The sequence below is a fragment of the Acipenser ruthenus genome, chromosome 19 (genome assembly GCF_902713425.1).
Source record: "Acipenser ruthenus chromosome 19, fAciRut3.2 maternal haplotype, whole genome shotgun sequence".
NCBI lineage: Eukaryota > Metazoa > Chordata > Actinopteri > Acipenseriformes > Acipenseridae > Acipenser > Acipenser ruthenus.
In genome coordinates, this window is record NC_081207.1 from 25,642,464 (window position 1) to 25,657,882 (window position 15,419).

General features: G+C 42.3%; 1 protein-coding gene across 6 annotated transcripts in view; it reads left to right on the forward strand.

Annotated features, from left to right (window-relative positions):
* The first annotated feature begins 8,847 nt into the window (after positions 1-8,847).
* Positions 8,848-15,419, forward strand: part of LOC117424210 (protein CBFA2T3) — a 44,371-nt gene continuing 37,799 nt past the window's right edge. For all 6 annotated transcript variants that reach the window (XM_034040369.3, XM_034040371.3, XM_034040373.3 and 3 more), the window contains exon 1: positions 8,848-9,615. In XM_034040369.3, coding sequence (XP_033896260.2) covers positions 9,411-9,615 — 205 coding nt within the window. In that variant the 5' untranslated portion in view covers positions 8,848-9,410. The remainder of the gene's footprint in view (positions 9,616-15,419) is intronic.

The window sequence follows — 15,419 nt, forward strand, 5'->3', positions numbered from 1 at the left end:
CCACTAATGTGCAAGCTGAGAGGAGGGAGAAGGGGGAGAGGGGGGGCTGATATTTAAATGATGGCAGACGGGAGATTAATAAAGTGAAGGTAATAGCAGAAGGAGTCTATATTTATTTTTTATCTTAAACGGCGCTTGTTTGTCAAGCTGGATGAATACTGACCGTGAAATTGGGATCAGGGATGCCGCATGCCTGTGCGCGGCCTTATCTCGGGGAAGCAGACGGGCCGAGGGCCGTTATCAAACCCGCGCAGGAGCCGACAGACACTCCACCGCTCTTAAAGCAACGGCATTCCCTTTTTATCAGCCAGGAGGAGTCTGTTTATCTCTCACTGCCTTGATATTCCCATTAGCAACGCTTTTATTTGCTTGTTTCCTTTCACCATGCACACTCTCTCATCTCTCTGCTTCACTCTCTCTCTCTCTCTCTCTCTCTCTCTCTCTCTCTCTCTCTCTCTCTCTCTCTCTCTCTCATCTGGGGAGTTTATTTGCCTTCCCCAGTGTTTTTTAGACTTGCTGTTTGGTTATACAGCAAGGAAACTTCTAGTCTCTCCCTGAAAAAGAAATACCATTAAAATGCAGTGAACTTCTTGTTTATAGAATATAAAGACCAACTTAGTATGAATACTACTCTTTTACAATTACTGAAGGTTGGTTAGCACCAGTTCTCTACTAAGAGCATTTTAGCCCCTTTAGTACTCACAGTAGAGGGATTTCCCATGCACGAGGTCAGATAAAGTATTCTGTTGACCTAGCAGCCAGGTAACAGCACAAATACAATACACTGAGGGCTTTAGTAAAATATCACAAAATAGAAGCTTTTCTCAGAGTCAACAAAGTAACAAATCCTGGTATTCTGAAGGAATTGCAATCTGGACACAGCTTCCTATCCTGTGTTATTCTAGAATATTGCTTTTGCCAGGCTTCAGTGAAAGAAACCCTTACTTCTTGCTCCACTGTGGCAGTTTAGCAGAAATCCATGCTCTACATCCTTTGTGTGCCAGTAGGGTTTTTTAGAATTTTTTTTAGAATGAAAATACCTGTTTTGAGTCTCATGTAACCCCCAGGACAGGAAGTGATTACAGTCCTGGAAACAGGAGTTTCACTTTTTGATCTACTGTATAAAAAACAAAGCAAAATAAAGCAAGCAAAGAATAAAAAGACGTCCTTGAATCCAAAGCCTTTAGGAGGCGGTGTGGTTAAAGAAAAGGCTGCTTAACCAGGAGGTCCCAATCCTGGCTCAGCCACTGACTCACTGTGTGACCCTGAGCAAGTCACTTAACCTCCTTGTGCTCCGTCTTTCAGGTGATACGTTGTTGTTTGCAGCTGATGCATAGTTCACACACCCTAGTCTCTGTAAGTTGCCTTGGATAAAGGCGTCTGCTAAATAAACAAATCATAATGCTTTATAAATTAATAGTGTTAATTATTGATACAATTGTGGTGGTGGTGGTGGGGGGGGGGGGGCAGAAAATACTTACTTCTGTACAGACCACAATCAAAATTTGTCATCAGGCTGCTGGTGTTGTGATGATTGTGGCTAACTCTTGCTCCTGCTTGCTGCTCCGATAGCCATTGTTTTATCAGCTTCCTTCATGCGGAGACTCAGCGAGCACATCAGAAGGATAAGACAGACAAACAGAGAGCCAGTGGCCGGCTGGACTGGTGGAAAGCCGATAACCAGGCAAGTTCAGTTGGGCATGTGCTGGCATTCAGAGAACCAAGCAGGTACAGGGTGCTGGAGGAAACTACAGACACATTTCAACAACAAATATTACAATACTAAGATACTTATTGATATATTGGTTACACATTTTTATGGAAAACAAAACAGTTCATGATACAAAATGCATTTCCAAAAAGCATTTTTGCAGAATCATAACAATTCAAGTTATAACACTGATCATGCAGAGCATGACAGATGGATATAAAGACAGACAGTTAGATAAGGTTAGTACATAAGGACCCGCATTTTGAATGAAAGAGTCTTTGAGTTAGGTTAGCAGGTGTGTCATTCATAACCAGGAACGACCTGCAGCAGGAAAGTTTACAGACGAACAAAGCCGTGGAGTAGGTGGAGAGATTTCATTCAGCCCCAGCGTCGCTACCGAGCAGACAAATGGGAATCTAAGAAGAAGAATTTAGAAACACTAAAAGAAACTTGAAGACATTGAGAAAGACTTGATTTTATTACGATTCTTTAGGTAGTTTTAAATTTATAAAAAGCCTGCAATAGTACTAAATTCGAACCGTAATATTATTGAAATTCAAATCATCAAACATTTTTTTTAATATTTTTTTTTTATCTCAATTGAATCCATCCATCATTTTCTTCTATCAATGTTGTGGATACCTGACCTATTTCTCCCTCCCCTCTGTATAAAGCTGGTCTGCTGGTCCCTGTGTTTGCTGGGTAAAAGCACGTGACCTCTTGACCTCCCCACACAGGTGTCAGAGGAAGCTGAGACGGTTTGTCTCTGTGGTCACAGCACAGGTGTCGAAACACAAAAAAAGGAACATATGAAAGAATATTTCCTGAGGCAAAATGTAGCACTGGCAAAAATCCTGCTTTCAATATGTTGCACAGTCCCCTCTAGGATTCTATGACAAATTGATTCCACTCCAAGGAAAGGGTGTAGCCCAGGGGTGGGCAATCCTGGTCCTGGAGGGCCGGTGTCCCTCCTGGCTTTTGTTCCAACTGTGCTCTAAATTACTTAATTGTACTGATTATTACCAATTATTGGTCTAATTAAGTAATTTAGAGCACAGTTGGAACAAAAGCCAGGAGGGACACCGGCCCTCCAGGACCAGGATTGCCCACCCCTGGTGTAGCCCGACTGTACAGTATTCAGTACTGAAGGTGTGTTTTGGATCATAAGACACAAGTGGTTCTAATAGTAAGATGTGCTTCAATTCTTTTGAATTTCTTCTTATTTTTTTATTTCTCTTAGCCAATTCCAAGCTGGATAAATGAAAAAATATATATTGTAAGATAGCGGGTTGTGAGAGACAGCAGGGAGGGGGTTAAAACCTCCCTGCGAGAGAAAAAAATGTGAGAATGCACCTTTTTGTTTGATTTGTGTTGCTTTATTGTTTCATTTAATTTTCTAATTGATTTGTTAATTGCTTTATTGTTTAGTTTAATTGTTTTATTATTAATGATCATCCGCACCTGGGCGTTATTGGGGAATTAGACCCAGGTGCGGGGTTTAAAAGGAGAGCAGGCAGTCTGCTCGAGGCTGCTGAGTAGAAGGAGGCAGAAGAGGTGCGCTGTCTCAGAGTAGCCAGAGTTAGAGAAGAAAAGTAAGTGCGGTGTTAAACCGGTGTTTTGGAAAGGTCGGGAAAACAGCTTCGCTGTCCCGTGTTAGGAAGGGTGTTCCTGTGTGTCAGTTAGTGCTCGTACAGAGCTAGGTGTTTATTTTGTGTATTTGTTAAAAATTAGCGCAAACGCTCAAGAAAATCCATTTCAGTGTCCTGGGTCGTATTTTTAAAGGGGCAACGAACTCGAGCGAGGGCCGCTCGTTTTACAATTATATATATATATATATATATATATATAATTATTTAGTTATTTTTTTTTACTTTATTTTATGTGTAATCACGTTTGCCATTTTAGATTCACCTATATCCATCCAACATCAGGTTAAACAAAACATTATCTATTTCTTCCCTATTCAATGGGGTTTTGTTTAATTTTATTCTAAAAGGAATTCTCCAGTCTTAGTGCTATTAGGAGCTACACTGTAAAATGCATCCAAATTATTTATTTTTTTACATTATTTTTAGGGTGCATATTATGAAAGGACAGTGACAATTATTGTTCCTTTCAGAAAGGGATTGTGCTGATGACGATTTAGAGTAAATTGCTCTGAGAATCCAGCCCATTCAGTCAAATGATTGTTTGGTTATCTCTGCAAGCACTGAGCATCATCACTTATGGACACAGCTGTAAAGCATAAAAAACAGCCAAATAGTACAGGCATGGGAGAAGCATGGCAAACTGCAAGTATACCGTGCAAGTATACTGTGGTGAACTTTTATAAGGCAGACTAGATCATCTACAGTATGTAACAGGGAATCTGTTTCCTACAGCCTTCTGTTCAGAATCCCTGCGACGTGATTAAACAAAACGATCAAATCAGCCCTGAAAGAGTTACGCAGAAAGAGACAAAAACAACAAATCGGAAAAAAAAATAGGAATGATATTTTATTCAGCAGTTTAAAAAAAATAAAACAGGTGTTTGCCTGTTTTGGTTCTCCGACAATGACCTTTTTCAGTGGCTCCTGCTAATACATAATTCATGGTTCCCTCTGCACAATGCAGCATGAAAGCAATCAGGCTAATTGGTTCTCGTTCACTTGTGGGGGTGCTCTTCTCTCATTGTGCGTCTCACTTGTCCTGCCACCCTTTTTAGGAAGCACATCGGAAGGTTAATTTAAGTTTACTTGCCGCTTGCCAAGTAAAACAAAAAAAAAATACTAAAGTTTGGAATTGCGGATGAGGCTTTAATTGAGGTTGATAATTATTAACAAATGATTCCCAGTGGCGGGGCATTTTCATTAGCTAATGAGAGAATTTCAATTTGCAATGGGAGTAGGCTCTTTGATGTGGGACGCGGTTGCCATTTTAAAACTGTTTGTTTATCCTCTAGTCCAGAGCCATCACCAACCACTGTTCACCACAGCTGGGGCTGTTGCCTCATTAAGTGACTCAATTCAGACTGTTTGAACCTCCCTATTAACTACTGCCCTAGCTAAAATACTTCCTTTATTGAGAGAAGCAGCAACTCTTGGGTCACATGGTTTATAAAGATGATACTGTGAGGTATGTGAATCTGCTGAAGAAGGGCAAGAGGCAAAAATGTACTCAAGATTAGGTATGTTTGGTGGCTTCAGTGGACAATGCAAGCCACTACAATATTTAGCAAAATGCAGCACTTATTGGCCTGAATGCAGGCAGGTGGTGTTCAGATCAGGACTGAGGCACACTTGCTAAAAAAAACTGTGAGGAGCTCTCATGGCACGACTGTCTATAGCCAGTGTCATTGTGTCACACCTTTCACAAGCACTACATTCACAATTGCATTCGCACTACAGTCCTAATTTGCATCAGTGGTCTGCCCCTTTAGCTCAGTGGTACGCACACATTATTGGGAAATATTAGGAATTTAATAGTGTCTTTTCAAAGTGAGGAAAATTTTGTATCATGGTGTGAACGAGTGGTTTGCAGTGGAATAGAGACACACAAGACAGTTCACAATGAAAAACAGCTCTTCATTGATGCTGGGTTGTGTGTCAACAACACTTGAAATAATAGGCACAGGCACTACACACCAATGTGTATTGTGCCGTGCTAAACGAGGGTTACAGTCCCGAAATAATAAGACACTTGAATAATTACTCGCAACACAGACACGACCATGTCTCTGGACAGTGGGTGCTCTAGTGCAGGGGTATGGTGAAAGGACAAACACAGTCAAGACAGTGGTGCAGTGTAGTCCGGGGCTTGGTGCTGGCGTGTAGCGACAGCTCCTAGGTTTGTGTTAGCCATCTAGTGAGAACAAACAATGATAATTAGACTTACAAACAAACAAAACATAAAACACTCACGGTACTTTTTACTCTCGCTTTTTTAACCATAAACCAAGGAACAGATTGTTGGGGCCACTTCCCCTAAATACCTTCCATCACGCCCTCTTTCCGTGACTGACACATCGGCGACCACATTACGGCCACGACTTCTGGTATCATGGCCCCGCCCCCTTCCTGGACGGCCGGTTTCTGACTGACCCTGGAATGAACTGCCAAACCATCCAATATGAGGCACACTGTTCCTGTTATACTGTGCCCTGACAGATCGTGAGGGAGATTGTTGACTAGGATTTATTCGCTCTCTGTCACACATGGACATCACTGTCTCTCTTGTGCAGTAAGGGGTTAATGTCCCTATAGTATGTACTATCTGGGGGGGGGGGGATATGGACAGGAAGTAGGCAGGCTGTTGACCCAAGCTCAGTCTTTGTATCACATGCTCTGACACACTTGCTGTTTGTTGTGCAGGACTGATCTCCAATGCAGGGCACTGACAGCTGCACGGGAACTGCAGATCTTCCCAGCGGGGCACCTTCGTTTCCATCTGTCTCCCATTCAGGGTGGCACCTATTTACAGGAACAGCGTCTGCAGTCGACATGAGGTGAAGAAATGTGGGTCTGTGTGTATGCGTGTGTGAGTGTGTGTGCATGTGCACCTGTATGCTTCAGTTTCTGTGTGTTTATGGAGTCAAAATAAATGATGGGTTGTCATAAACTACACAAATGGACCTAATGTTTGAAGATTACCAGTATTTAGATACAAATCCATCTTTTAGGAAAGACCTACAAATAAATTTATAACCCAGAGTTATTGAAATGCAACATCCAAGGTGTGTTGGAAAGCTGACACTTCAGGGTCTGTGAATGAGCGCTGTGTGTGTACTGCCTGAGATTGTGTGTGTGAGTGTCACTGTTGTGTGTGTGTGTGCTTAATTTAACAGGTGTGATTCTGACATCTTAGCATTTGACAGATGGGGACGGTTAAACATTCAGAGTTCGGTTAGATCTGGAGGCTTACGGGGAATGACCCACCAGTGTGACGGCACAGAACTGCACCTGTCTGGTGAAATGGACAGACCTGTCCTGACTGTAAACTCAACTAAAGAAGTACTATCCTTTAAACTGTCCTAAAGAAGTACCATTCTAATAAGAGCCTAGATCACATGCGAATGAGGATTGTGGTTTCAGTCTAGCCCCCAGTGGATAGTTATTATATCCAGTTCACTCTATCCAGTTCACCATCACTCTATGGTATAAAACTTGTACAGCTCACCCTGTGTAATGGATCTACTCCTAGCAGCTGATGGGGTAACTATACAGACATTAGCATAAGACATGTACTTACGTCTCAACAAGTGAACTTCCTCTTAAGTTGAATAGTAAGTCCTTTGTCCTTGAACTGTAAGGTTCAATTCAATGGGCTGAGATGCCAAGCCATTACACCTGCCTTCTGTTATATAAAGCTGACCCCGTCTTCTGTGGTTTAAGACTGTCTTCTCTTGATCACTTGGTTCTGTAAAGCAAAGTGTGAGCAAAAATATCCATGCAAGCACCAGATCAATATAATCAAGCCTGAGATCCACTGTAGCTGGTAATTCGGCTTAGAACAGGCACAACTCATTTAATCTGCTCCCCATCCCATCTAGAAAACCAATGAGAGCAGTCCTGCTAGCTACTCTGATAACACAACAAAAAAGCTTGCTTTTAAAGGACTTGAAGCTACACAGCTCAGCAAACATGTGGAAGAGGAGGATAAAAATAATAATATAAGAACGCCTCCAAGAAAAATAAAAAAAAGATTAAAATGATACATTTTAGTTTTTTTTTTTTTTTTATCCTAGAGAAATTGATAATTAACCTTTTGTCCGTTTCGCTGTTGTGTTTATTTAGCGAGACGTATCTGTGCAGGACTGATAGAGAAATCTCCCCAAAGCATTCCTCCCCTCCCCCCTCCTCTCTGCGCTAAGTCCCTGCTCCACACACAAGCCTCTCCGGGAGATAAGCGCTAAGTCTGTTCAATACTCTGCAGCTGGAGTGCCGTTGCAGCCCACCTCCTCTACCTGCTACCTGCCCACTGACTTATCTCCCTGAAAAACTGGTGATGAGACGATAAGGGGAAAGAACCAGTGCTCTGCACAGTGTCTCTCCTTGCACAGCCCTTGTTTTGTTTTAATGATGGGAATGTATGATTTTTGGTAGGATTTATAATGTGAAATTCAGTCAACTACTGGTGACAGTTCAATAAGCTTTCTTTCTTTCTTTCTTTCTTTCTTTCTTTCTTTCTTTCTATTATTTTATAAAAAAGGGGATGCAATCTATTCTCTTTAACAAATCTGGAGTTGTTTATGTTTCATTTTGTCGCAGTGTGGATGTGAAACTCAGGGCTATCTCAGTAGGCCGGGTTCCTGTGTGAGCGATCTCAGGGCTCGCTAACTCTCGCTCAGAAAGTCCTGAGTAGCATCTGAGTTATGAGGCAGATGCTACTCTCACATCCACCCTGCTGACCAACATCTGTGTGGGAGTTTCACAATGAGTGGTGCGGGCAGTTGGGAGGGCAGAGCCTGGTCCACAGTAAGCAAATTGGCAGTAAGCTGCTGTATATCGCAGTGTAGCAGTACACTCCAGGATTAAGTCAGCCAGGTAGAGTGGAGTCATGCCATGTACTCTTTTCAGTACTGCTGTATATCTATCGATTAAGTGTTTGATGTTATTCATTAACATTCATGCACACAAACACACAGACACACACCCAGGCATACACACATTTACCATGGTGACATTAAATAATTTTTATTCCCCAAGGCACAGGTGATATATGTTTCAAATAAGGGGTTAATCAAGGGTTACATTTTTTTATTTTATTTTGCAAATGTTATTAATAGCACCACAGAATAAGGAAATAACATGATGGGTCATAATGCTTTTGACTGAGTGTAGGGATTTTTCTGGAAGGGAGAGAAGGCTGTCTAGGGAAGGGGAAGCCATCAGAATTGAGAGGAGGGTGTGTAGGGGAGGGGGAGGGCGGGAGGGCTGGAAGGAAGTCGTTGGGCAGTGAGAGCCATGTGTGTCTGGAGAAGAGGAAGGCTGCAATGCACGCGGTCACAGCTGGTTCCTGACAGAGGAAGCCCAGAGTGAAGCTGGATCGCACTCTCCTCATTATCACCATGGCGCAGCTGTTTACCTTCCCCTTGCACTGCTGCTGTACGGTACCCACCCTCCACACACACACACACACACACACAGAGCCTTGCTCATCACACAGAGGCACGCTGCTGCATGACAAGGAGCACAGAAAGGGGAGCTTCACATTGGAGCATCAAACGGGGCATTGCATTGTCTTCTTGATTATCATTGCATTAGTATTATTGAGTCTGACTCCTGTTTAAGGAGAAGAAAGAAAGAAACTTTAGGGAAATGAAAATGAGAAAAGGGAAAAGGGAAAGAAGTCATATAGAAAGAGAAAGGTAAAACAAGATTCTTGGGGTGGCTGTAACTACTTTTACAAAATATACACAGCAGCTAAACATCTCTACTGTTGTTTTCTAACTGTAATATTCGGTCAAGTGAATACCTCCACGGGATGAGAACAGTGTGCAGGTCTGAAAGCAGCCCTGGAGACTTGCTAGTGCTGTGCCTTTTACTGGACAAACTGGAAGAGAAGACACACAATCAGCTCTGGATTGGATCTGGCTGTTGGGAGTGTGATGAAACCACAGGAGTCACAGCACAGGTCTGACCTTCATTGACAGTAATTGTGAGCCGGCATTTCAAATAACAAACCAGCGGATTCAAACTCCCAAAGTCTCAGGTTCGGGGGAATGCCCAAGATGGCTACAGAGGCTCACCTCAAGAGGAACAGGAGGAGACAAATTGGAAAGGCCTCACGCAGCACCGAGCCTGTTATTACCGGGATCCAAACAAAACCCAATTTGGAACGCTGTGCAACCATGCTGGAAAAACGGTCCCTTCGTCCAGTCTCCACTTGCCATCCCAGCTTCCGGAGTTCAAGGGAAATTTCTTCAGGTTAGTTTATGCCTTAACATAGTATACAGTGTTATCTTGGTGTTTTCTTAACTACATGTATATTAAGCAAATATGTACAGTTGGCCTCCCTGACTCTTATAGTATAGCTTTTAGCTAATATAGGTATATATGCTATAGTAAATAGACACTTACAGCCCAGTCATCAGCTCAAAATATTGTTAGAGAAATCTTTTATGGGAATCCTGATAAGACAAATAGCGAAAATCCCTCGGCTTCGTATGTCTATGCCCCTCTCCCTCTCTCTCTTTTGCTGACTGATGAAACTCATGCTGATGAGAGTGCTGGGGGAGTGGAGGGATAGCTCCCCTGAGAGAGAGGGAGAGTATCGACCGGTCTGCCTCTCCAGCACACTGCCCAATGAAGCAGCGCTCAATAAGAAACACACACTGGCCACACAGCACTGCTATCCGCACCATCTCACTGTCTCTATAAAGTAGCTGGCTGATTGGAGATCAGCGTGGACCCATCCCTTTATATAGTCAATGCACAGAATGAGCTCTCAAGGGGCAGACCCTTGAAAGAAATAGAGAATCTGTAATGTGTTTGAGATAAGGTTTGAAATGAGTTCCCGCAACAAGTTTCCCACCTTATCTCTATCTCTCCCCCAGCCCATTCTCAATTTGGTTTGCCACAGAACCCAGCTTATCTCTATCTCTCCCCAGCCCATTATCAGTTTGGTTTGTCACACAACCCAGCTTTCCAATCTTGACAGAAGTGAGTGGTACAGTACACTGGCACTGATGGTCAGTTTGAAATTTGATCATGAGAGAAATACTGTAATTGGTTGGATCATTGACACTTCTTTGTAAAGCAGCACTCACATGTTGCACTGTTGTTTGTCCAATTAAAATTAAATGTTTGTTTGTAGTGCATATTGGAAGGAGTTTTCGGTGCCAAGGTTAACCTGGGAAGCCACACCCGAGAGCAGTTCTGTCCTGAAAAGGATGTCCTGCTGCTAAGCGCAGTATTAATCAGGACCAGCAACACAAATACAACACAAACACCAGGGGTTAGCAAGTCATTGCACTGCTGCAGTGAATAAAACACTCACGGCACAGCAAGGAAACTACCATGTCTAAAAGGGGCCATATCCACTGTGGTAAAATATTCTATCATACATTCTTAGTAGCTCTTTCCCTTTACCGCAGTATATTAGCACAGTCATTTTTGCAGTTTTCCCATGCTTTTCCCTTTTTTGTTAAATGCTTTACCATATATGTACCTCTCTGGATCTTAAATAGGTCCTGAAGGTGAAAGGCCATTTTTGTATCATGAACCTAAGTGTTTGGAATCCCCCTCAGTGTATAAATGCTGCCTGAAGGAAGATTTCTTTGAAAGGCCAGTGTTCTTATTGCGGATTAGTTGTGTTTTGTGTTGTCCAGTGTTTTTTTAAATTTTATTAACTTTTTATTGTTTGAGTGCTTCAATGTAGTGTTTATTGTTACATTGCCTATATAATGTTGAGATGCTTGATCTTGTAAGTGGCCTAAATTATTATTATACTCTCAGTATTTTACTCTCCCAGCATTAATGATCTCCAACTCCAATCTTCTTTTTTGTGTTTAAAAAAGCATATTGAAACAAAGCTGCACTCTGCAGTAAGAGGCACTGTTACCACTGCATCTTTCATTCAAGCAGCAGTATGCTTTTATTACCCAGGGTGAGACACAATGAGGTCAAGTGGCTTTTCCCAAGGTCACACTTTAACTGCTTATTTGCCATCAAGCTTTATAGAAATTATACTAGAAAAAGGTGAAGTTAAGTATTTCCTCTGAAAGCACAGAAAGCATTGGAGGATTCTAATACTGTGGGTGCAGACCAACACAGAGGACAGGGCTGGTCTATAGTGTTGTTCCTTCAAGGAAGTTTAAAAGTTAAGAACACAATTGAAGTTGAACTTAACAGTGGGGGGGGGGGGGGGCGGCGGGGAACTGAAGAAAAGAATGAAGGTGTTGGAAAACTGATGTGTTGTATAAAGTTATGCCATGTTACACCATGTTTACATGTTGAACCATGTTTCTTCCTACATAGCTATAAAATAAACTCAATGGTAGACTAATACTAAAAGAAACTCCATTGAGAAAAACTATGAACTGTTACCATAGTAAAACCTGATTTCCTTTTTAGTCTTGTATCTTCAGGGACTATGCAAAGTAACTAAAAATGTACAAAAAATAAACTGCGCAACCATGAGGGGTGAAAATTATTCTGAAGCTAATAAAAGATCATGCAAACTTACCCCCCCCCCCCGTCCCCCACACACACACACATCATAGCAGGTAAGGTGCATAAAACTTCAGTTAGTTGAATTTCACTGCCGTGGAAGTTTAACGGCAGATGTTTTCGAGCAGAGAGACTTCCTGTGCAATAGCAGATGTCGAAGACCCCCACCACAGCTGGGCAGGTCGATAACTCCCGCGGCAGGGAGATGGTTATTTCACAGCGGCGTGCTGGCTCATTCCGCACTCCTTATCATCACCCTTCAGACAGCACACATGGCTACAGCCCTGCGCAGTGAGGACCCGCGCCAGACCCTGCTGCTGCTCCTCCAAATAAAATAGAGCCGATGTTGTGGACCGCGTGCTGGCTTCCAAGATTTGACTCTCTCATTTATTCTTTGAATCTGACTCACTAATGAAACGAGTTTCGTGCTCAATCTATATAGTCACAGAACCATCACACAATTTGGCATTTCTGCTTGTAAAAGGGCCAGGCCTGAATGAGGGATTGGGTGAAAATCCCCACTGCTAAACTCCCTGCACAATCCCAACCTACCTGCAGCTGTCTTCTTCCATCATTCGTTGTGTGGATGTTTGGGGATGGTCTTTGTTTTCCAGGTTGCAAGTCCAGTCTGGAACCCAGAGGCTCCAGTGGGACATCAGCAATCACTCTCTTTTCAAATTCACAGTACCTATATTAACACATACTAACTAAGAAGTTACAAGTAAGTTAAACTGTTGTTTAGATCAGCACATTGAAGCAGTCTGGTTGCAGTTAATAAACAGTAGATTAAAATACATATTTATGGATACAAATTTTAAAATGATAGATTATAAACCATTATAATATTTTAACTGGGTTTTAGGTACTGTATATCCCTCATAAAAGTACACTAAATGCAAAGCCAATATAGTCCAGAAGATTAAAAACAGCAAAGGACAGGCAAGCACAGAATAATCTTTGGTAAAATCCATGGTAACTGCATAGTGAAAGCATGGTAAACCGGAACCTGACTGTGCAAATTGACTGTGGTATACTTCTCTATGCACTGATACAGCTGTTTGGTCATCTAGTAACATTACCACATACTAAAGAATTGAAGCAACTGCCTGTGTAACTGGACTGCACTGAGTTTCATCACCCCTTCTTATAGTGAGTGTGTATCTCCCCCTCGGCAGCAGGCTTGTGGTTTCAATGAGGAACAGATGTTCAAGCTTCGATACATCCCCTTGCCAAGCTATCTTCAGCTGCAGTTCTGCTTAACTGACTGCTGCACACATTTGCAATTTCTCTTCCCACACACACAGGCAAACACTCACTCTCTCACACTCACACAGTGGCAAACACACTCTCACTCTCACTCTCTCACGCACAGGCAATCACACTCTCACGCACACACAGACAAACACAATGCGCTCTCACTCACACACAGGCAAACATTCATTCTCTCAATCTCTGCACACACAGACAATACTTCCACACACAAACTTTTCTCAAACTCACACTCACACATGCAAATAAACTCACACACACACACACACACACACACACACACACACACACGCAAGCAAACCACAACTTTCTCCCAGACAGGTACAATTACTCCCAAACACACTGTAAGCTATTGAAACACAAGAAAAGTATTCCCATATTCAGAAGGCATGAGCCAAGTGTTAATCTGTTTATCAGCATGTGGACTGTACTGTAAATCCTACAACAATAGATACATTAAGACAAGAATAGGTTGCCGTCACTTTAAAACCAATACCAGACGGCAGGGAGCTGTCAGTCTTGATCTGTTCCTGAGTGACAGGACCTCGTTACCATACCGTCACTGTCTCCATGTGTTATGTTTACAGGACTCGTTTCAGACCAAAATATAGGGAAACAGGAAAAAACTGCTTTGCAAATCTGTATGCATACAAATAATACCGGTTTAGTTTTTTTTAACCAACACAAAGTAGAGTTGATGTTCGCTGGTTGGCCGTTGTTTTTTTTGTTTTTTTTTGGTATCTCTTGGCCAGCATAGGGTTGCCACTGAAACTCTATCCTGACCTTAAACTCCCCTGCCTACCATTCAATCCTGAGTTTCCCTTAGACAGAGGCTATCTTAATGTGTGCCGTTTGTTTTGTGAACATCAGGCCAAGCATTAGAACATAACAAATAAGCCCCTGTATTACTGAGCTAGTGTTATTACGACCCAGAGGTTCCCAACTGTATTTTGAATTGAGTTTCACAAATGTCATGCAATCTTTGAGCCTGTACGATCCCTGTAAGTAGATGGAAACAGATGCACACAGTTTACCCCCAAGTCACATCGCACCAAAGTCTGTGCTCCCATTACTGCACAGGTTACCTGTCAGGCAAAGGAGGTGAAGATGCTGAAGTACAAGGTTTGACATGGCTCAGGGCCTGCGTACATCAGCAAGCTGCTGACCCCACATCTACCAGCACAGGCCTCCTGACCCCTGACCACCAAACTGACAGCTGTATTGTAATGTACAACCTGAAGTGCACTGGCATGACCATTTGCCATGCTCTACAACTGCAGAACCTTCTACTGGGTGACACAACAGTAGACAGCTTTGCAGACAGGCTTTTCTTTTTAGTCAAGCAATGTTAAGGGTGCATATATATATATATATATATATATATATATATATATATATATATATATATATATATATATACACACAGTATATATATATATTACACCACTCAAGGTCAGAGCAGCACCCTGTACAACATATACTGTATATACAGATCTTGTCCTACCATTGTAATTGATGTTATTGGTAACCTATTTTATTGTGCTTTTTGGGTTAACTGGAGAAAAGGTATTTGTCACAAAGCACATAATCTTCCCATGTACTTTGCAACTTTCCTCCAGCACTGCTGTTTAGTCCCAGAGTGACTGCATAACCAAGCCTGCACAATTCTTCGGTATTCCCTTTGCCATACAGCTACATTTGACAGGCACTGCAACCTATTAAAAATAGCATAATACACCTATATTGCAGCTAGACTGTTTCATACCTCTCTATTGTAGGGCAGTCTGACTCCCAGCAGGGACCTCCAGTAGCAGGCAGGCTGGGTTATCGGCTCCCCTTTGGGATCGCACATAAACGCTCCTTCAGACCACAGGCAGCTCGGTAATCCATCTCAGTAACAATCGAATCAGTGACTGCTGAGCGGCCCTCCTGATAAAACTGTGATTGGTGGGGGAGCAGAGGTCAAAGGGGCTTTATTAAACCAACATCCTCGGACTCCAATTAGCCCCACTCCCACCCCCTCTCCCAGGACCAAAGATTCAGGCAGGTTGAACCAACACTGTTACCTGGCTGCATTGCTTTACCGAGCTGTTTTTTAATCACTTAATGGTAATTGATGCCTGTGAAGAAAAGTACTGAAAATGTATCAAGTCATGCTAGCAATGCCAAATTTCCCTAAACTATACTATAAAAGGTGCTAGATATTTAAGCAGATTTGTACAGTATAGTTTACAAAAAAAAACACTCAGAGTCTTACCAGTCTCTGACCACTTTAATAGACAGCTGGGTTT